Here is a 22,380-nt window from a genome sequence, read left to right as displayed (position 1 = left end):
TAATTATTAGCGCTAATTCTTTGTACATCTCAAAAATCTCATCGGCTTCAGGCCCGTACGTACTGTCTGTCGCTCGGTTGATTGAAAGATGTGCCTAATTGATGGTCGAGAGAGAGAGAGAGCACAAGTGGGCACCGGGGCAAGGGGGGACCGGGGTAAGGGGGCACCGGGGTAAGGGGGGACCGGGGGACATCATCAAGTGCGTGTCATTGTGTAATTTGGGCTTGATTATTATTAATTTGCAGACGCCGCTTGCCACCAGCGGATCCCCGTTGATCTGTACAGGAAATGGCGGCAGGGGGTAGGGGAAGGGTGAAGGGGGGTACTTACCTGCAAAAGAAAGCAAATGAAAATTGTATTAAATCACATTTGAAGATGGCCCTGGATTACGTCCAAGTGCGGCAGATCATGCAATGCTTTTATTATTGATTTTTAATGCTCGAAAGACCTGAACAGACTCCCGGACTCCCCGGACTCCCCGGGAGTGGAGTGTTTCGGGGGGGTGGGGCAAACATTCATGTAAATTTCTCAGAGCCAAAGAGCCCCCAAAGAAGGTTCAAGGAGTCGGCGAGTCAGTCGGCGGCGGCGGCGGCGGCGGCAGTCGTCAATTGACGCTTTGTTTTATAACTTCCCAGTCATAAGACAATAAACAACAGGTCTCCATGGCCGCCGCCCCCACCTCCTGTACTCTCCATGGAGAAGGGTTCTCTCTCCCTCTCTCTCTCTGGTGTCGGCTGCTTAGGTAGTTTCTGGCGATCCGAGACTTCTTGAGCAGGTTCACAAGGCGCCGACGCCGTCGAGGAATGAGGACTGAGGACTGCGGACTGAGGAGTGGAAACCACCAAAGGTGGTGACTGCTGTAATTGTTGCTGCTGCTTGTTGTTGTTTCTTGGTAAAAGGTGTTGTAGATACAAACACACATGGGACGGGGACGGGGACTGGGACTGGGTTTGGGACTGAGTTTGGAAGTTACAACTCTCTGCGGGTGAGGGTGCGGCTGCGGGGTCCGGCTCTCTGGGTTTTCCGCTGAACTTGGCTCTCAGCCGCTTGACGCGATCGCAGGCCAAAGCCAGGACTGGTGGGCCCTAGACTAGGGGTGGACGTGGAATCGGAGTCAATCGTTTGGAACATCTCACTTGTAGAGCAGTGACAGACTGAACGGTGCTGGGGGGCTGGTTGGGGGGCTGGTTGGGGGGCTGGATGGCTCCCTTCACAGATCAATGGCCAGCAGATGCTATGGCAAAACTTTCATCAGAAAACCTTCGGGATCTGCACATTGGACAACATCATCAACATTTTATCCGCTGCAAAAAAAAATAAAACCTCAATCTCGGATAATTGAAACCCCAAAGTGAAACGAGGCCACAACCGCAGCCCCAGCCCCAGCCACAGCCACAGCCACAGCCAGCATTTAGGCATTGTCCAAGGCGCAAAAGAAATCTGAAAGATACCGACTGAGCGACCAGAGAGGAGTCCACATCATTACAGTGTAATGTTCCATCATGCTGCTCCCCCCTCCCATCTCCATCTCCATCTCCATCTCGGACCACTGCCCGATCCCAATCCCGTTCCCGTAATGGCAGCGAAACACGCGTCCCATAACGGTTTTAATGAAACACATAAATTCAGGTTGAGTTCCTTTCGGACGCCTCTCGACCCAGGCCTCGTCTTGGGTGAGCCTCCAGACGCCATTCCATCGATATCTCCCTGTCTCCCTCTCCCTCTTTCACTCGATAGCTGCCTCGTGAGCGCGTGAGCAGTTTACTTAAAAGTATCTTTTCGAATTGTTTTCATTCATTTTCGTTCAGTCTCTTATTAACTGCAATTTTGCTGCTTGAATTACCAAAAAAAAAAAAAAAAACCAACAACAACAACAAAAAAGAAGAAAATCAAAGCGATCCAAAGAGAGATTTAAGTGGATCCAAAAAGGGGGTGGCTGAGGGGGTAAGGAGGAATACAAATATATATATGCATACACCCAGAGAAAAGAAACCGTGACATTTAAATATTTACACTAAGAAAATTTAAAAAAAAAGTACCTGATTTAAATATATTTCGTAATTAAAATGCAAATATTTTCTGATTTAAATTAAATATATTTCGTACTCAAAATAAAAATATGTCGTGTTATTTTCATATTTGAAACACAAATATTTCCATATTTAAATTAAATATATTTCGCATTTAAGATACTAATATTTTCATATTAATATTAAATATAAATTTTTTGTATGTAAATGAGATATATTTCATATTTAAGTAAATTATATTTCACATTCAAATTAAATATATTTCGTATTTAAGTTCAATTGTTTTCATATTTAAAATTCAAATATTTTCACATTTCAATTAAATATATTCCGTATTTAAATAAAATATATTTCGTATTAAAATATAAAAATATTTCGTGCTATTCTCGTAATTAAAATACAAATCTTTTCGTATTTCAAATACAAATATTTTCATAATTTTAAATTAAATATATTTTTCATATATATATTATATTGTTTATTTCATATTATATATTTCATATTTAAGTGAAATATATTTCGTATTCAAATAAAATATACTTCCTAAAAAATGTAATATAAATAATATATTTTCAAGTGTTTTTATATTTAGATTAAATATGATCCGTGAATAAAAACGAATTATTAATACGTTTATTTTACAATCAAATTAAAATCAAATCAAATTTTTAATTTCACTATTTTTGCATTTAAAAACCCGAATTTTAAATTTAAATACGGGTGTATCCCCGTATATTGCCCTTTTCCCCCCAATTCCCTTGCAGATAGTTGACCCAGATCCTTGGATACTAGAAGGATACGATATCCTGCTGGATCCCGTTGATCCTTTTTGCACAATTTACGAACTGAATGGAAATGAGTTACAGCGATGGAAGCGATGGATGATGCCGACAAAAGATACGGCTCTGTTTCTGTATCTCTTTCGGGCTCTGTTTCTGTTTCTGGCTCTGTTTCTGGCTCTGGCAAATGGCCATAAAGAATCCAACACTATGGAATGAAGGAAGGCCACTCAACTGTGAAACAGGTAACCCCCGGAGGAGGAGGAGGAGGAGGAGGAGGACTGCCGCCAGACAGGATACACACGAGAGCAGACCGTCGGTAAAACTACAAAAAACAAAAAAAAAAACACACAAACCAAAAGATGAATCGGAGTCGAGGTGAAAGAAGAGATTTTCTTTATCTCTCTCTCTCCCGCTGCCGCTCCCCCTGCCCTGCTCCGCTCCGCGTTTTATCTGCGTATCTTTTGCTGTCGCTGGTCTTTCATTCGATTTCAATGAACCTACCTTTTGCCGCAAAATGTTGCAACTGCCACCCCGGCGAACAGCCAAAACAAATAGCTGATAAAAAATGCAATATATATCTATGAGATACTGCGATACACCAAAATCAATACGACAATGAGGACAACTGCTTTGGGCCGGATTTCGTCTCATTGTTTGCTCTGTCTCTCCCCTCTCCCCCCCTCTCTCTGATGCCGGAAATGTCTCTATTTGCCCTTCGATTGTGTCTCTCTCTCGCTCTCGAGGAGGGGGGATCTGCAGGATCATCTTCGCATATCATAAACTGCAATGCATAAACATTTTAACGTCTATCTTCTGGCAAAGACATCTCCGGGCGTGGGAGTGGGAGTTGGGAGTGGGCGTGGGCCAGCGGCCATCCACCGAGAAACTCGTTTGGGGAACAGCAGCAGGCAGGCAGCAGGCAGGCAATATCTGGTTATAATGCCAAGCGCCGCGCCGGACTTGGACGTGGAGACGTCTTCTTCTTCATCTTCTTCTTCGGCGGATTGTGTGTGGGTTGTTGTCTTCCAAATTTATCGACTTCTACGCATTTTTTTTTGTATTTTGGGACAGACAGCAGCGCTGACGGGTTTCCGGTAGCTTTTGGTCAATAAAACCCACAAATTTATGGCCATCGAAACTTTGTTCATTGTAAAATATTTTACACACGAGAATTAATTTGTTTCGAGACGCGTTTTTTGTATTTTCTATTAAATGGGCATTTAATGTGTTTTGTATAATAAAATTGTCAACAGATTTAAGACGATGCGAGGCAGGGCTGCCTCTGAGGAGGAGGAGTAGGAGGAGGTGGAGGAGGATTAGGACTAGCAGATTATGGAACCTTTTTTCTCTTTGTTGCTCGCTTGAGCAATCCCTGAGCTGCACATTCATCTCCACTTGAGCATTTGAGCCAGAAACTGGACCAAAACTAATTGAAAACCATTATTTGCCGGATTAGGAGAGCGAGGAGTGCGAGGAGTGCGAGGAGAGCACAACAAATGGCCAAGGTTATTTGCATGGAACCGAACCCGAACCCGAACCCTTAACGAACTGTAGGAAATTGAATCCGTATCCGAGTCCGTATCCGTGGCAGCAGCAGAGGCAGAGGCAATTGCATTTTATTGTAATTGCCAGTGAGCAAAGATCCTACGGTTTTTGGCAGCCAGGGAGAAGGTCTTGAACTTTTGGGCACGCACGTAGGGGCTGCCCGGCATTAATTACAGACTTGCCAGAGCCGCTCGAGGACGGGGCGGACATTCCAAGGCGTAGCATCCCCCTCCCCGCGGCTATCTGCAAAGTGTAATCAAAGTAGGTGGCGCAAATTAACAAATCTTTCGTGTGACCCAATTAAATCAGAGCCCAGAGCCGCCAGTCGGGTCCAGTCCAGGCCCCGAACGAGTCTCTCTCCGGCCTCTGCAGCAATTTGGCATTCGTCATGCCCGCCGCCGAGGGCCCACTCTGGCCTGGCCTGGCCTCTCGGACCTGGCCATGGGAAACAGCGTCTGAGGGAGTTACTGCATCGAAACGGCTAATGGGGTTGGGCCAAGATCTGGTGGCAGGCTGGAGCAGGAAATGTTCTGCAAAGATCCAAGGCCCTAATCCACTGTTTACCCCCCCTGCTCGTAGAGCCGGCATTGGTTTTGTGTGTGCCACACACAAGGGAGGCTCCAACTACTTAATTATCTTCTCTTTTACTTTTTTGGACTGGAGTGGGGTGGGGTGGGCTCTAATGGTGCCGCCAAAGCCCTTCCGCAGTGCCCCCCTTTTTGGCCATGTTGCTTATTAATAAACATGTTAAATGTAATTGTTATTTGGAGCTGGCTGCCGTTCGGGGGGCGTGGCCTGGGCCGTGGCTTGTGTAATTACCATCTACGGCCAGACCTAAGCGGAACGTGAGAAAAGGCCCAAACGCCCGAGAGAAGGAGTGTGTGGAATATCCTTTCCGGGCGGGAAGGTGTTGGGTTAAAACCACACAAAATTAGCTAAAACTGTGCCTCCTGCCTCCGCCCCCTGCCTCTCTGTGGCTCTCGTGTCCCTCCCGAAAAGGCATTCCACCATTGGCTTTGTCCATATATGAAATTCATTGCTCGGACTCTCTGTTCCACTGGAATGGAAAATGGAATGCACGCAAGAACTTGTTTAAGGAGTTGCTTGCCTCAGAGACAGAGACAGAGACACAAGAGGGAGAGAGACAGTGTTGAGACCACACAGGCATTCATCTTCTCTCCCTCCCTCTCTCTGGCCTTAAAGTGGCCACGTTTGACCCGCTGAGGCTCCTAGGAATGACTCTGGGAATGTTTCTGGGTCTGTCTTCGGCTTCGTCTGGGAATCTTCTTTGCAACTGCTCTCAACCTCTATTTTTGGTATCCTCCGCCGGAAAGAGAGGGGGCGATGATCGTTCTGGTTTCGTTTTCATTCACTTTATCCATCCATCGAATCATCTAAGCATCGCCACCATCGCCGTGATTCAGTGTTTGAAATTTCGCTGACGTTTTGCCTTTTGTTGTAGCCTCATTCCTCGCTCGTTCCGAGGGATACACACACTCGTGCGAGTGTCGGCTAATTGCGCGATATTTATTCCCCAGATCGCCAGATACTTCCCCTGATCCCAGGGTTCGACGAGGAGGAGGAGAAGGAGGAGGAGGGCAAGTGTTGACTTTGTAGGCGAAACCCAAAGATCATGAATCTGTTGTGATTATATGGCCTCACTAGAGACCAACTAATGGCGATTCTTAGGACTAAATATGCTAATGTTGATCCTCGCCGATCCTTCCTCGATTCCTCCTTCTTCCACGGCCAAGGAATGCGACGACAATGCAGCAAAAGGGCAAACCGAAGGAGTTGTGGATGCAGAGCCACCGAGTGTCTGCCATTAGGTTTTGGTTGCTGGAAAATGATTAATAGTCATGCCTTGGCCCCACTGCCACTGCCACTGCCGCTCCAGCAACGGCGGCGGATGCAACGCCAACAAAATGGAGCAGCCGCCGCCAGTCTCCGGATTTGGCATCAGCTCCACTGCAAATTTCTTTTGGCCAAGACAGAGACAGAGACAGCGACAGCGACAGGGGCGCACAGGGAGTGGGGAATGCTCAATCGTCTCTCGGTCTCTTCCTTGTCCGCTGATACTCGTATTATAATGTTTTGTGAACTGTTTAAATTGTGCAAACAATTTCAGCTAAGTGCCTGCCTACCACTGATGATGATGAGGCAGAAGGAGAGGGCGGGGTAGAAGATGGGCGAGAGCACAGGAAGTGCAGCTTTAATGAAGCGTTTAAGTGGCAGGCAGCTGTTGCATGGAAGGTGTCGGGCAGTTGCCCCAAGGAGCCTCCATGGACACTCCCGGGCAGTCCGCATAACTACCCTCAGACAATGTAGCGGCCCCAATGGGTCTGCCGCTCCATCAAAAGTCTGTTTGGAAATGGAAATATCGCTTTATCAGCGCCCAAGTATCACGCACACAGCCTCACGAGCAAAACTAACCTACATACTCGTACGACCAAAGGGAGAGAGAGAGAGGGAGAGAGAGAGAGGGCAAAGTTACACAGTTTGAGGCCTGGGAACGGGTCCAAGTCGGGAGGGACTTTATCTAAATGCTGGCGCTTATCAGAAGAACGGGGATAAGGTGGGACGAAGAGAAGACAGCCCAGCGCCCTCTGCCCAGCGCCCTCTGTCCTCTGTCGACGGCGAGATTTATGACTCACAGCGCGCATGAAGAAAGAAGCGAAAGAGAAAAGAGTAAAAAAAGAGCGAAGAGCAGAGGCTGTTTGGATAAGTTATTGATATTGTGAATGAGGAAGAGGGAGAAAGAGAGAGAGAGAGAGGGCCACAGACAGCGCGAGGTTCACATAAGAAATACCGACACACACACACACATGCACACACACACATACATGCCATGCACACATATAAAAATCCCAAACTGCATAATTTAAACGATTTCAATGACACCTTGATTAATATCAAAGACCAAACACAAAAGAGAACGCAAAAGAACACTGACCATCCCATCTCCCCACTCCACGCCACGCCACTCTTCCTCTCCACTCTTCTCTACCTGTAGCGCTCGCTCCTTTCCCCCTCAGACAGCAGTGCCGGGCCCCCCCCCAGCCCTATGCATTTCCATGAAATTATGAACGAAAACGCAATGCATTTGACCAAAAGATAAAAGCAAGAAAGGATGGAGACTAGGAGAACCGACTGGCAGATACCCTCGAATAAAAATACTTATTCTGGTTTCTGTGTCCGAGCACAGGGTACAAAAGCAAATCAAGAAACGCTGAAAACCAAAAATAAACAAAAGCAACACTCAGGTAAACGGGCAGAGAGAGCGAGTGAGAGAGGGAGAGAGGCTGCAACAGTTTACCTGGCCGCAAATCAAACAAAGCGAATGGAAGGGGAAGCGGGACTGCGGGACTGCGGGACTGCGGGACTGCGGGACTGCGGGACAGCGGGACGGCAGGGCAGAAGATCAGAGAAATGCACAAGAGAGCGGGAGAACGAGCGAGAGCGAGAGCGAGAGCGAGAGCGAGACCGAGAGAGTCATTGCAATTAAGCGTGATTAATTCAGGATTTATACAAATTAAGTAAAAAGCCACAGGCGGATCGAAACCATGGAAGGTAGGTCCATGCCTAGGCCGAGGTCGAGGCCCCACTCTCGTCCCCACTCCCACCGAACAGCTTGTAAAAGCGGTGTGACAACCTCCTTGCTCTCGCACTCCCAAAAGAGAAGAGCCGTTTTCCTTTCGAGTGTGCAATATCTCTGCTCCCAGCCGCTTTTGATACCCTTTCATCGCAGATATTACTCCGCGTGCCATTCAGTTTAACTTTTGAGTAAAGATATGCTAGGAAACATCGGTCAGAGACCACATTCGGAGGGTATCGCAGGCTTCGGTCTCCTATGCGCCGCACTTCATTCTTGTTTTTCGATCGAAAAGGAATTTCTCGAGATTTTTCAGCTCTGCTTTGGACTGGTCTTGGAAACTGGAACCCTTTGCTAGGAAGAGAGAGCGGCAGAGGGAGAGGGAGAGGAAGAGGGGGAGGGGCAGTCACGCATGCGCCAACAGCACCGCCGACTGGACACAGCGCTCTCCACCGGGGAATTCTGCTCTGGTCTGCTCTGCGCTGCTCTTCCCTCTCATCTCTCATCGCTCATCGCCTCGGGCTGTAAAGGTATTCGGATGCTTCTCCTCTCTCCCCCGCCCCCACCGCGCTGTGTTGAATCTTTTTTGAGTTGATTTGCGTGGAATTTCATTTCCTCAACCGGGGGAGGCGAAGGGCGAGAGGCGGAGGAGTGCGGCTGCTGCAGACGCAGACGCGGCATGAATCATGGGATCGCCCAATTCAAAGTTCTCTTTGTTCTTTGCTCTTTTCGATCTTCGGTCTTCGGGGCTTCTTTTCTTATCTTTCGAGGTTTAGTAATATTATGAAATGTTGTGTAACTCCTAGGAGTGAACAAATAACTTCTATCCGATCGAATCTTGAGGGGTCTTTTCTTTAGATTAACTTTTTTTTCACTAAACTTCCCAATGGGCTCGAATCTGACAAATTAGAACCGAATTTTTCGAAGACTTACACTTAAATTGTTTCCCATAGAGACAGTCCCTTACCCACAACACTTACCGTTACTGGGCTTTTGCGGTATCTCATTGGCATCGATACCCCTGCCCTGGAAGATGTGCGTCACGGCGCTGCAGTTGGGGCTGAACTGATCGAGGATGGAGGGGGCGCCCCCGGCGGCGGGACTCGGGGCTGCCAGAGCGGCCACCTGAGGGGGGGATGCGGGGGCGATACCCTCCTGGGCCGTCACTGGGTGGCTGGGCAGGAGCAGGAGCAGAAGGCAGCTGAGTATCACAAGGAGGCCATTTGTTGCTGTTCTTCTTCTGCAGGGCGGACATTGTTGCTGCTGTTGTTTTTGCATGGTGGCACACATGTTGTTGCTTTTTTTTGCTTTGCACCCGGAAAAAAAAGCTTATCACAATAGTGCGGCGGGGCGGCGGGAAGCAGTTTGCACAGCGAGAGAGAGAGTAAGCCCGATACAACGAGAGCGAGAGAGAGAGAGAGCGGACGACTCTTTGCCGGCTTTTGCTGTTGTTTGAACGGTAAATATTTTCGGGCAAACGCTGACACCCCCACACACGCAAAAAAAATCACACTAATGCATCGCGTTTACTTTGTTGCTGTTTACCGGCGACGACCTTCTCGCTGTTGTTGTGTTGTTTTTTGTGCCTCAAACCTCAAACCAATCTCGAAAGTGCAAACGTTAGGCGACACCGACACCAAAAGAATTTGTCAAAAACCGATCGTACGAAATCTCATCTCACTTTCTTTAGCTTTCTTAGATCACGACGCGAGTTCGTTATTATTTATTATTTTTTAGAATATCAATGGATATTTTAGGGCCGGATTTTTTTATATTTTTATGGTCCATCAACGGACTTTCGTAATAAAAAAAAAAAAACTCGACAAGATTGTTTTTAATTTTTGTTAGTTATCAATAGATATTTTCGGGCCGCATATATGGACAACGGGCATTTCTAAATTCAAAAAAAATTCGACACTGTCCTGTTGTTTCATGGACGCGCAACAACCGCTTGGTTCAAAAAAATTGGAGGTTTTGATAATATTGTGTGCAGTGTGACCGCGAACTCATTGATAAAATATACCATCCGACCCTCAGCAATATACCAAAATATACCGTCTCATCTTAAAAATACACCGTAAATATACTGATGCATTGAAATTCTTTATACATATTCCTAGTTTTTGATATTCCATCGAATATTACAAGCTAGATGGATCTCTCAGCTCTGCCCACATAATTTTATCCAATTAATGAACCTAATTTTCTACTTGATTGGTTTAATATAAATACTTTTTTTTATTGGATTTCACCTAAAAAAGGCTTTGGCGAAAAAGGTCAAACAAAAAAACCGCAAGAGAGTAATCGTTCCTATTGCTCAATTTTGATATTCCGTTGAATAATGCGGGCTTACTAAAAACTTCAGCCCTGCCCACATAGAGAATTACATTAAATCTCCAGGCAGAGCACTAGAGTTTTTGAAACCAACCGAGAGAGCCTACAGTATTGGAATTCGGTTGGCTTTGCAGTTTATGGCACCTCTAATATAGTTCATATATATATTAACCGGATATAAAATGAATAAATTATTGTATCCGTATAATCAGATTTTCTTCGACCGCATATAATTTTATAATTAGCTGGCCTCGCTTGCTGCCCTCCATTTTAAATTTACCGCCTATTCTGCTACGAAATCGCTATATCGCTCGATCCCAGGAAATACCATCGGTTGCTTTTCTAGTATTAATCGGTAATTCTGTGTTCAGATCTGACTAGCTGCAAAAACAGAGATGCCCCTATGAGAAAAGCATGCAGTGAAAGCGATTTATGTGCTTTTTAGTTGGGGAGAAATATGATCGAGATAATCAGCTTTTTCTGCAAAAATGATAGAATCTTACACTTTTCATATCATAATTTTTAGTTAATCAAGTATTGGTAATGAGTGTTTTTGAGAACTAGTCGGCGAACAAACAGCAGCAAAAAATTATGTCTTTTTGAATTGGTGGTGATTTGTGTGATGAAAATCTTTGTTGATTTAAGTACTTGGCCTTAAAAAGATCTGAATATATAAGAAATAAGATATAAAATAAAAATAAAAATATGGTTAAATATATCTTAAGAATACCTTAAATATATTGCGACTATTATTAGCTTTTATCAACTTTAAAATCTCTCCAGTAATCGAACTCTACAAATGGTCATACGTCATGAAAAATGGTCATACAAAATTTGAATTGAATTGTTCCGATATTATTATTGTGCAACAGGTACGATTGGCCTCCGAAGTTTAGATAACCTATGCATTGCATTACTAATTGTCCACTAAGACAACTAATTAGCGATTAACTAGTTAGCTACTGAAATTAGTCTGTTGTCTGAGTACTAAACTTAAGCGATTTAATCTTTAGCCGATTGTCCTTTTCTTTGTATTGCTAAGCTGCCCCCCTTGCAACAACTACACTGAGTTTAATCAAAATCACTTTCAGAAATCCCCACAATAAAGCCTTGTACTCAGATTATCGATATCGATATTCGTGTTAAATGATACCTGGGTGGATGAAAAATTTGAATGGCCGTACAGATTTTTCGGTTACATATTATTAAAAAATTTAAACAGAACAGATTTAAGATAAAAACCACGCGTTGTCAAATCGTAAATGGAGAATATTGTATAGAGAAACAAAGCAATCTAGAGGGTGTCAGAGTAAATATAATTGGGAAAAATGACGCCCTTTAGATCCCATTTAATATTGTTCACGATCACCATCTCTATTATTTTGATATGCATTGGATCGATCTTCATTCGGTTCGGTTTCCACCAGGAACTGGTGCGGGACAAGACGAACGGCGTTAGGATCATCATGGTGTTGATGTTCCAGTACCTTGTCGGAGATCCCATCAAGTTTATCATCATCGCAGTGGATCGCACCATTTGGCCGCGGGATCATTATGTGCCGGACATGGACAAGAGCAGGCCGGAATACGATAGGGAGGACTTTCTGGTGCAGAAAGTGGAGCGCCAGCGGCGAAACCTGTTGATCACCTCGCAGTATCGGAACGAGAAGCTGAACGAGATGTACAAGGAGATCAGCAGGGATCTGTGGCTGTTCGGGCGCTACTACTTCTGGCTGATGCTGGCCATGCTGGCGACCTGGGAGCCGCGCGTCTACCGCAGCTCGGACATGATCAAGAAGCTCATGCTGTTCAATCACACGGACTATTATGGCCTCGAGGAGCTGGTGCACATCAATCAGCTATTCGACTACATCGAGATCAATCTGATCAACACCTTCGACACGAACTCCACCACCCTGGGCACCACCTTCACCAGCCCCCCCTGGGTGCACGCCGAGCAATGGGTGATGCTGGGCGTTATCCGCGTGCGGCAGCTGCGGCGGAGCAGCCGCAAGATCGGCTGGAGTGCTCCCGAATACACGGACTCGTCCTACCTGCCCGGCTGGCAAAAGCCCTACAAAGTGGTGCCGTACGAGGATCTGCACTGGCGCGTCACACGCCCCTGGGTGCCCATGAAGTGGTTGGCGATTGATAGCTTCCTGCTGAACTTCCATCACATTGGCTTCTTCGACTACTATCCGGAGCTGAGGGGCTACTCGACACTGCTGTCGCGCAGCAAAGTCAGCACCAAGATGGTCCTCGACTTCCTCACCGAACAGCACTGGCTCACAAGGAACACGTCGGCGATCTTTATAGACTTCACCATGTACAATGTGGACATGAATCTGTTCAGCGTGATCACGCTGCGCCTGGAGCAGCTGCCCTTCGGGGGTGTCCTGCCGCACGTGGGCGTGGAGGGGTACGTCCTGTTGCGGGACTTCGATCATCTCAAATGGTACGACCTGTTCGTCTATATGATCTACATACTGGTGCTGCTGCAGTTCGGGAAGGCGACGGTGAACAAGGTGTGGTACGATTCGCGCACCCTCAAGAACGTGTGGAACATCATGGACCTGCTGATATTCGGACTGAATGCAGTGGTCCTCTGGGTGATGTTCTTTCGCGCCTCGCTGGTCCGATCAATGCTCAAGAATGTGAGTGTCTTCGGGAACATGGATTTTGTGGACTTTCGGCGAGGATCGCGGCTCGAAGGGCTCGTGCATATGCTGATCGGGGTGCTCATCTGTCTGACAACGCTGCGGCTGTGGCGGATCCTGCAGTTCGCGAATGTCTTTCATTTGTTCAACCAAACGCTGCGCATGGCCTGGCAGCCGGTGGTCAGCATGGCCATGATGATATTGATCTTTCTGTTCGGCTTCTGCATGATGATGGTCATCATCAATGGGAACAATAGCATCTATTTCAATCGCTTCTTCCAGAGCCTGATCACCTGCATGTGCTTCTCGTTCGGCTTCAGCTCCCACATCCATCCCAGCGAAATGTTCCACGGCGGCAAGGCCGTCGGACTGATACTGTACGCCATCCTGGGCTTCTTCATCTGCACCGTCCTGATCAATGTGTTCGTGGCGATGATCAACAACTACTTCACGATGGCCAAGGAAAGGCGCGACCTGGAGGAGGTGCAGCACCTTGACTTCTTTCAGTTCCTGCGCGTCGAGTATCAAGGCCTATTCGATTTCTACATGCGTTTGCCCTGCTTTCGGCGGGGATACAAGCGAAACAAGCGCACCGTCGGTCAGAATATCAGCATCACGACGGACTACATTGAGCGGAAGATTCGATTCCAGCGTCGCCGCAAGAAAATCAAGATTGTGGATGAGGCCAAGGAGGAAAGCGACTTCCAGATGCGCGGCGAGCAACTGCTTCTCGTTGGCGAGCACATGGAGACCCAGTTGCAGCTGCTGCGTCTGCGGCTCTTCGGTGAAAAAGCTGAAGAAGCAATTCGTCCCAAACAGAAATGGCGTTTATTTAGTCGTGCATAAATATTTCGTATAGAACAAAAAAACCTCCAGCCCGCGCATTACATCTGTTTTTGTTTTTGGATATCCGATAACATGCTATCGACATTTCTGCTGACGTTTCCCAACACTACCCCACGAAACAATTATTAAATGGAAAAAACTAATATTTTAACGGCTATTTTGATCACAGGGCCCCCGGGTAAGTCTTGTCGTGCACCCAGCAATCTCCCCTTCATCTCCAGTATCCCTTCAGGTGTTGGCAAGACCACGTTGGTTCGTAAGATCTGCTCAAAGTTGAGCGAGCAGAGCAAGCTCCAGGGATTCTACACGGAGGAGGTGCGTGCCGATGGAAAAGGGCAGCGCATCGGCTTTGATGTGGTCACCCTGACCGGCGAGCGAGGAATACTGGCGCGGGAGCGGCCGCTGGACAACCTGCGACGCCCCAAAGTGGGCAAGTACTCGGTCTATGTGAAGGACTTTGAGGATCTGACGCTGCCACTGCTCGATGGCAGTCATTCCGGCTGCGAGCTCTTGGTCATCGATGAAGTGGGCAAAATGGAGCTGCTGAGCAAGCGCTTCGAAACTGCCATAGCCAAAGTCCTCCAGCAACAACGCCCCATTCTGGCCACCATTCCACAGACGACCCGCCAGTCTATGCCGCTGGTGGAGCGATTGAAGAGCGCCCCCGGCGCTGTCATCTTCGAGGTGACCAAAACCAATCGGGATTCCCTGGTAGGTCAGATTACGGAGCGCATTACACAGTGGAAATTTTTAACATAATAATCTTGTTGGTCTGTTTATTAGCACCCAAGGGGCTGCACCTCCTCCTCCACCACCTCCTTATCATCGTCAAATTTCCCAGTGGTCCCTGTGGTGGTGCTACGCTTCCGCTGGTGTTGTTGGGGCAGGCGGTGGCATGGCTGTTGAGGACTGGGACTCGCTTTTGCGGGTGGAGCGCTTGCGCACTCGCTTCGTCTCCTTGGCCCAGTCCATTTCGTTGTAGTGTTGCTCCGAGGCGCGCCAGTGTAGCTCCTGGCGCTGCACCAGTTCCGGATGCTTCTGCTCGAACTCCTTGTCCGGCGGCAGCAGCAGCTCCCAGCGTTTCGTAGTGTTCACTTTGGCCACGGTCCTCAGGACATCGAAGGTCTCCGCGGGCGGCAGCTGGGTGGCGGCCATCACCTGTGTACGGTGCAGGCACGCCGTTCGCGAGAATCTATAGAGCTGCAGAGGGTCGGACATTTATAGACAAATGAAGGATATGTATGTAATGTTTCAGGCCTCACTATATAGTCCCTGGCGCGTATCATTTGCTCGGCAGTGACACCGTTGGCGTGGGAAAGCATCTTTTCGGGAAAGACCACCTCCGATTTGGGCACCCAGTTGCCGTTCAGCAGAATACCGACCTGGGGCAGCAGGGCCAGCACCTTGTCGGGCGTCACATGGGGATCCACTTGCTCCATGAGTATCTGGAGGACATCTCCGAACGACAGCATCCTGGCGTCCTTGAGCAGGATACGCAGCTGGTCCAGCAGCGGCATAGTCTTCAGCATGGCCTTGTTGTACACGGGCAGCACACTGGACTCGTCCACCTTCTGCACGTTCTCGTTGTACGGCAGCAGCTTGTGCAGGTAGTCGCTGGAACTGAGAGTCAGCGAAAGGTTCGACTGGTGGTTGGTGGCATAGAGCTTCTGGCGTTCCAGCTCCACCGCGGCTGAGGTACGGGCGTGCCATAATGTCTCGCACCACGGCTCGTCAACAATGCGCTGGACAAAGCTGTCGTACGTGCCACGCTCCTCCTTCGTCTTCTTGGATGCGGCTCCCTTGTCGCGAGCGAACTTCACTGTGACCTGCTGCAGCACCTCGTCGTCGTCCACATCGTCGTTTTGGGCCTTTTGCTCCGCTTTCTTGCGCTTGTCCTCCTTGTCGAAGTGGCTCAGGGCGGGCCGCAGCTGAACAATGCTTGTCAGCGGCGATAGGTGCATCTCCTTATCCGCGTAGATGCCCACAATATACTTGGAAATGTCTGTCAGCGAGCGCGTGCTGGTGAAGGCCTGCTTGTCCATGATCCCACGCTTGTAGGTGGGCCGCTCACCGCCCTTCGACGGCAAGGCGCCGAATGTGTTCTTCCCGTCGGCGGCCACCGCGAACTGCTCGCCCTTAAAGCGATCGTAGTGTTTCGATTCCGTGTTCAGGGCGAAGTCCACCTTGACTTCCTGGGTGAACGGCTTTACGCAGCAGTTGATGACCACGGACTCGTCGTGGTTTGGCAGCTCCGTCTTTGTGGGGTATTGGAAAAGGTACAAGCTGTCGTGCAGGGTCTTTGACAGAAACACGGGCATCTGGGGGGGATTTGCAATTGAGTTATGGCTACAAACGTTGGTACTCCACTCGGACTTACCTCCTCCACAATCGGATCCTCCTCCTCGTCCATTTTTAATTAATAAAATTAGCTAATTTTTTGTTGATTTGAGGAGCACTTAATACCGCATGCCACCAGTGTGACCGCAGACTTATCGATAAAATATACCGTCCTACCCTCAGAAATATACCGAAATATATATATATAAAGTTATACGATTAACAGATCAATTTTCTACTTGACTGGCTTACTTTAAATAATTGCTTTTATTGGATTTCTATATAACGTTGAAAATGAATTTCAATAGATTGATGAAATTGACAAAATACTACAAAACCACAGCCGAAAAATACTAAAACATTCAAAATACTGAATCTTAGGTGCTTTTCCAGCACTTGTTGCTTTGGAAGACAGTGGTCGAAGAACAACGAAAACTCCACAAAAAACATACATAACACTGCGAAAACATTGAAATTAATTGGTGATAATACTATAAGTAACTAACTGAATTGTATCAAGATCTCTTCATAAAAGTTCATATTTTATTCTACATTGTTAAACTATTTATTTATTTCTAATTATTTTGATTGTAATTTATATTATAATGGTGCAATTGGAAATAAAAAATATGTTATTATCATAATTATATTCCCTGATAAAACAATTCTTAACAACAATTTGAGCCTGTCTTTGGCTCACTGTGCCGTGGGAAACGAGTCGAAATTCAAAATCAATTTACGATACCGATTGGAGCTAATTTTTGATAAATCTTGAAGTCGAAAAACTACTCTTGGTATCTAATGGTATATTTCATCTATTGTGGGGCGTATTAATTATAAAAGTTAGCTTAGAGAATGCATAGCAGTTTCAATGCACCACATTTTGTAGGAGGTAAATTCAATAAAAAGCATACAAGAAGTTACAAACATGAAAACATCTCCACTTGTATATTAGTATTAGTATTTTCTAATATTTTGCAGTATATTATGAAAAAATTATATGAAAAAAATGGCCAAAAACGTACACATTTCCCCTTCAGGTGTCGCTTTTGGTAATTACATAAAAATGTAGTTAATAGTGTAGTTACAATGTAAAGACATTAATTTAGTGGACATTTTGTTGACCGTTTTTGTTTAAACCTTATTTTAAAAGCAATGCACTAAAGATGAAAACTTTAATTTAACCAGTCTTGGAGAAAATTGATTTAATAATCAGATGAAATTATAAGTTCAGAGCTGAGAGTCTTAGCTAGCTAGTAATAATGAAGCGAATATCAAAAACGAGAATATGATGCAACTTGTATACAAATAATTCGTCAGTATATTTACGGTATATTTTGAATTTTGTGATCTGTGCCCCAGACCTTGGAGAACAATTTTGGCCCTAAAATTCTAGATATAATATATAAAATGTATATGTACGGGGCGCACATAACACGCGATCATGTTCACGGTCACATCGGAAATCTACAGTGAAACCAACTACCAGCCGACGAAGACGGAGGATGGCCACAAAGTGGTCTCCAAGTTCCGTTTCCGGTATCCCGACGAGAAGCTGGAGCGGATTGGGCGCACCACCGCCGATAAAGATGGCGATCTGGACGTGCCACGGCCGCGTCGGGGCGTCATAGAACTTGAACATTCCGAGGCCACGGAGCTGAAGCTGGTGGGACTGCAGGTGTGGCGCGGAGCGCTGCTCCTGGCGGACTATTTGTTTTCGCAGCGGGAGCAGCTGGCCAACCAGACCATAATGGAGCTGGGCGCCGGCGTGGGACTGACCAGCATAGCAGCGGCCATCCACAGCGGTGGACAGGTCTACTGCACGGACGTGGATCTGGGCTGCATCCTGAAGCTTATCCGTGGAAACGTGCAGCGGAATGCAGGCCTGCTGAGGAGCCAGGTGTCGGTCCTGGAGTTCAACTTTCTGATACCCCGAGAAGAGCAGGCGCCAGAGCTCCTGTCCGCCATCGATGCCAGCGATGTGATTCTGGCTGCGGATGTGATCTACGATGACACCCTCACCGACGCCTTCGTGACCGTTGTCGATCAGATCCTGGCCAGAGGACGACCGACTGGCAGGCCCAAGACGATTTACATGGCCCTCGAGAAGCGCGTTGTGTTCACCTTCGAGGACTGCGACTCGGTAGCGCCCATGTACGAGTATTTCCTCAAGCAAACAGCCCACAAACCGTGGCAACTGGAGCACCTGCCCCTGGACTTTCCGCAGTATTTTGACTACGATCGCTGCCGTCAGCTGATTCTAATGAGGATCACCAGCCGCTAGCCGCTAGCCGCTGGAGCATACCACCGGCTGTTCCCTGCCATTCATGAATAAACGTAACCGAAACCAATCCCCCCCACACAGAGAAGAGAGTATTCCCAAATGTATTATGTGAGCCGTCCCCTTTAATGTGGATGGAGTGATAAATATTACTTAACTATAACCTGAACCCATGGAAATTGTGATGCTGGTGCCTGCTGCTGGTCAGAGATCCTGCATGGCCAGGATGATGTTCTCCAGAGCCTGCCGCGCGTCTGTGGCCGGAAAGTGCTGCAGCACGGCCAGAGCAGCCGCCGTGTGCTTCCTCTGGAGCTCTTTGGTCTTGGCCAGGGCAGGGCCGGCCAGGACGGCCTTGTGGATCTTGTCGTAGTCGATGTTGTCCACAGACTGCTTGCCCTGCTCCAGCTGGGCGTACAGGCTGGGATCGTGCTCCAGGTGGAAGAGCACGGGGGCACTGACCAGGCTGAAGGTGGTGTCCAGGGGCAGGGTGGGACACTGGAAGGGCTCGGCGTCCAGGCAGGCCTGCCAGGCGAGGGCCAGATGCTTGCCAAAGCGATACGCATGACGCTGCAGCTCCTCGCTCTGGCCGGCCAGCTTCAGCGAGGCCTGGCAGGACTTGCCCAGCAGGCTGCCCGCATTCAGGATGTTCCGGCACTCCCACTCCTGCTCGGGATTGCCCAGCACCTGGGCAATGGGCATGGGCGTCATCACGTCGTGCTCGTTGAAGTCCACGGCCACGCTCAGCGAGGGTCGCTGGAAGGTGCCCGGCTTGTAGGGCAACGGATTGTTCTGCTCGTCCCGCTCCCCGATGAACTCCGATTCGGAGAAGTCCCGCACGGCCGAGGAGATGAGCTCCACCACCTCCTGGTTGCGCAAATTGGCCAGCTCCGCGCTCGAGTGTCCCAGCAGATAGTCGCCGGTGAGCAGGCCGATCTTGTTGCCGAACGACATGTCGTCGTAGGTGGCCGCATCCTGGCCAGCCTCCGTGCTGGACTGCAGGTTCACCACGCTCTGGGAGAGAAGAGTGGGTTTGGGTTTGGGTTTGTGTTAGAGAATCGTTTCAATGGAAAGTGGAAAGGATCAGCATACATTGTGCACCAAATGGGAGATCCGTATCATCTCGGTGACCTCGGCGAGGGCGCGCTGGGAGTGCAGGACGCCGGCACTCTTGTCCTGCTCCACATCGGGCACACTGGGCGCATGTCCGGCTGCCTTGGACACCAGCAGCACAATCAGTCCCCAGGCCTGCATCGTGTTCTTGCCATTGTAGAGCAGATGCCTACGATACAGCGATTTAGAAACGAGGATTAGGACTTCATGGATGATGCACTCACTTGGCCGTCTTCATCAGGGGATGGGCACTGCCCACCAGTTTGCGTAGATGCAGCGCCACATTGGCGATCTCATCGCTCAGGAGCCACCGCAGGCTCAGGAACGACGTTGGATAGCCGACAATTCGCTCCGCCTCGCTGACGGCACGATTCCAGTCGTGTCTGGGCGGCGGTGTCGTCACCTGTTTGCTGCTCACCGTCGACGTTGCAGTCCAGCGCACCTGTTCATGCCTCTGCTGCTGTCGCAGAGTGAAAGTTTTCAGCGCAGGCGCGGCCAGGCTCACAGCCAGACGACCCTCTGGCGCGGGCATCCTGTGGCGCAGCTGTTGCATAATTCGTCCACTGGCGCGGTACATCTCGTTATCGTGGGGTTTCTCGGGGTGTTTCTCGCTTCGGTTGGGGTCAGGTACAAAGTGCTCCTCTAAGCTGGCTTTCAGTCTCAATTAAACAGAAATCGTTGGCTGCGCACCGTTCAACCGCTCGCTCGCTCCGAATCGAAAAGTGAAATCTCCGACGACGCGACGTCTCGACTCTCGTTTTGGCTGCGTCGCAGCGCTGCCGCTGCCACTGCTATTGTTGTTGCTGCTTCTTTGCTGGCGGCCCACTTTTACAGTTGTTCAAGCGGCCGCCAAGAAATCTGTTTGTTTTTATAGCCCCACGCTTTGTCATGGAATTTCGGGTGAGGCGTCAACGGTGGTGCAACGGCGCGATGGTATTTAGCGGGAACAGGTTTTTGAACAGGGCCGCATGTTTGGATCAACGGACTTGTCTGAATTCAAAAATTCGACACATGGACGCGCAGCAACCGTTCGGTTCAAAAAAATTGGAAGTTTTGACCCGTTGCATCAATCCCGTTTTGGGAAATTGCTGAGGAAAAATGGGGTACGGACAAGAGGCAAAACGGCCCAGAAAAGCCAACGCTTGCAAGGTACCTACCACCCCTTTTGCCTAACATACCATAACTTCATAGCATATTGTCCCCAAACACGCCGAGGTGAGGTTCGCACGAGCTTTGCAATTTGCCATGGTTGCTTTCGTCTGTTGTCCATACCCCTCTCTATAGCGACTAATTTTGTTGTTGCATGTCTGAGCAGGAGAGAGCAGCAGTGTGACCGTCTGACCTTCGGACATATACCGTCTCATTTTCATAATATATCGTTAATATACTAATGAAAAAAGAACATAGCCCACTTAGGCCCCCTCTCTTTAAACAGGATAACGACTTGAGTTAAATCGCGGAATTCAATGATAATTTTAATTCTCCTTGTATATCTTTATCATCTTTACGTCTTATTCATATTTACTTTAAACAAATACCACGATATCTTTCAGCTCAACTGCGCTAAAGCTTTTCAAGATTCATAATTTTTGTAAAGGTTTTAAAATACCCACTCGTCGACAGTGGGCTAATCGTTCTATGTACTAGGTAGCTAGGACATTCAGCACTGAAATCATAGTTTAGTCGATAAATGAATCAATTTTCTATAATATTTCCTAATTTAATTACTCCCTTTCATTTGATTGTGTCTTAAATAAGAATGAAGTGTATATGTAACGTAAGTGTTCATGTGTGTTGGTCAACAGGTATCCGCTCTGAGTATGGACATCTTTATACCCTATTTTCCTTAACCAATATTAAAATTAGGTTTTCCAAGCTGATTTGAAAAATTACTAATAACTTTTTCTCAGATTGACAAGCTTTAAACCTATTTAGCCATATAATTTGTTCGTGTATATATAACTCGATGCCAATATCTATTCTTGGTCTCTGTAAAAAGACCACTAACTGGAAATATCGTCAATAGCTTTAAACCAGAAAGGCCTAGTTTCTGCATTCATTGGAGCCTGAGCTGACAAACATTTCCTGAATTCTATAATATCCCCTTCCCAGGGATATACAGATATTCTGTAATTGTAACAAAGGGATAGCGATACTATCGACAGGATAGTAGAACAGCGCGCGTAAGTTAATAGTGAATGAGCGACAAGGATATCAATGCAATCCAGCGGAATAATAATATACCTAATATACATTTATACTTGAAATTTAATAGATTGATGAAATACCATCTACTAATCAAATATACTATAAGTACACCTCCTACTCAATTTCACGTAAAAATAGAAGTAAGTAAGTAGTCACCCTGATAAGAGGTGTACAACTGTCGATAGCTATTTTGTTATCGTGATAGCATCGTTAGCCTCAGGCGAATTTCATATATTTTGGTATTTTTCGTACTCAGTTCACGATTACACCTATCGCATGAATATTTCATTACAATATAATTAGTACAACAAGGGTATTGGTCAGGTGAAATAATAAACATCCTCCCCGTTTCACATAAATTTTACTAACCACAAAAGCGGCACTTGTCATTTGATTCGTTACAAATCCCTCCCACACCACACTACACTAAGGTTTTAGATAGAAATATCGATATATAAATCGATGGTCGTGCCAGCTCTAGTACTTTGCAGCCGTAGTATTTTTCCGTAACGCTCGACGGTCACACCGGCCAGTTTTTCCCTGATATTTTGTTGCAAAAATTTGTTACAAAAAATATCGATCGCAGATTTTTCCCGTGAGAAAGTGGCACAAAAATAAACGGAAAAAACCCAGAATAAAGCGATAAGAAATGTCTCCA

General features: G+C 47.3%; 6 protein-coding genes across 6 annotated transcripts in view; 3 read left to right on the top strand and 3 right to left on the bottom strand.

Moving 5' to 3' along the window:
* The window catches only part of LOC6597102 (glypican-4), a 34,441-nt gene extending 24,750 nt beyond the window's left edge, over positions 1 to 9,691 (bottom strand). The window contains exon 1 of the mRNA XM_002022255.2: positions 8,930 to 9,691. Within this exon, the coding sequence (XP_002022291.2) occupies positions 8,930 to 9,239 (310 nt within the window). The 5' untranslated portion in view covers positions 9,240 to 9,691. The remainder of the gene's footprint in view (positions 1 to 8,929) is intronic.
* Positions 9,692 to 11,611: 1,920 nt separating this feature from the next.
* On the top strand, positions 11,612 to 13,786 carry LOC6597103 (polycystic kidney disease 2-like 2 protein). The gene has a single exon (XM_002022256.2). The coding sequence runs from the start codon at positions 11,612 to 11,614 to the stop codon at positions 13,784 to 13,786; it is 2,175 nt and encodes a 724-aa protein (XP_002022292.2).
* A 129-nt stretch (positions 13,787 to 13,915) lies between these two features.
* Positions 13,916 to 14,545, top strand: LOC113566003 (nucleoside-triphosphatase THEP1). Its single transcript, XM_026989622.1, has 2 exons — positions 13,916 to 13,964; positions 14,019 to 14,545. The coding sequence occupies exons 1-2, from the start codon at positions 13,916 to 13,918 to the stop codon at positions 14,543 to 14,545; spliced, it is 576 nt and encodes a 191-aa protein (XP_026845423.1).
* A 99-nt stretch (positions 14,546 to 14,644) lies between these two features.
* LOC6597104 (DNA-directed RNA polymerase III subunit RPC5) lies at positions 14,645 to 16,196 on the bottom strand. The gene is made up of 3 exons (XM_026989621.1): positions 16,164 to 16,196; positions 15,049 to 16,104; positions 14,645 to 14,986 (listed from the first exon to the last, which is right to left on the bottom strand). Exons 1-3 carry the CDS (start codon positions 16,194 to 16,196, stop codon positions 14,645 to 14,647), a joined length of 1,431 nt encoding a protein of 476 aa, XP_026845422.1.
* A 1,341-nt stretch (positions 16,197 to 17,537) lies between these two features.
* LOC6597105 (methyltransferase-like protein 22) lies at positions 17,538 to 18,407 on the top strand. The gene has a single exon (XM_026989439.1). The coding sequence runs from the start codon at positions 17,568 to 17,570 to the stop codon at positions 18,405 to 18,407; it is 840 nt and encodes a 279-aa protein (XP_026845240.1). The 5' UTR covers positions 17,538 to 17,567.
* A 100-nt stretch (positions 18,408 to 18,507) lies between these two features.
* LOC6597106 (decaprenyl-diphosphate synthase subunit 2) lies at positions 18,508 to 20,623 on the bottom strand. Its single transcript, XM_026989438.1, has 3 exons — positions 19,739 to 20,623; positions 19,494 to 19,683; positions 18,508 to 19,415 (listed from the first exon to the last, which is right to left on the bottom strand). Exons 1-3 carry the CDS (start codon positions 20,089 to 20,091, stop codon positions 18,609 to 18,611), a joined length of 1,350 nt encoding a protein of 449 aa, XP_026845239.1. The 5' UTR covers positions 20,092 to 20,623; the 3' UTR covers positions 18,508 to 18,608.
* Between the last annotated feature and the right edge of the window lie 1,757 nt (positions 20,624 to 22,380).

The sequence above is a fragment of the Drosophila persimilis genome, unplaced genomic scaffold (assembly GCF_003286085.1).
Source record: "Drosophila persimilis strain 14011-0111.01,24,50 unplaced genomic scaffold, DperRS2 tig00000431-arrow-pilon, whole genome shotgun sequence".
NCBI classification, from domain to species: Eukaryota; Metazoa; Arthropoda; class Insecta; order Diptera; family Drosophilidae; genus Drosophila; species Drosophila persimilis.
Note: the sequence above shows the minus strand (reverse complement) of the source record. Positions and strands in the feature narration are given on the sequence as shown.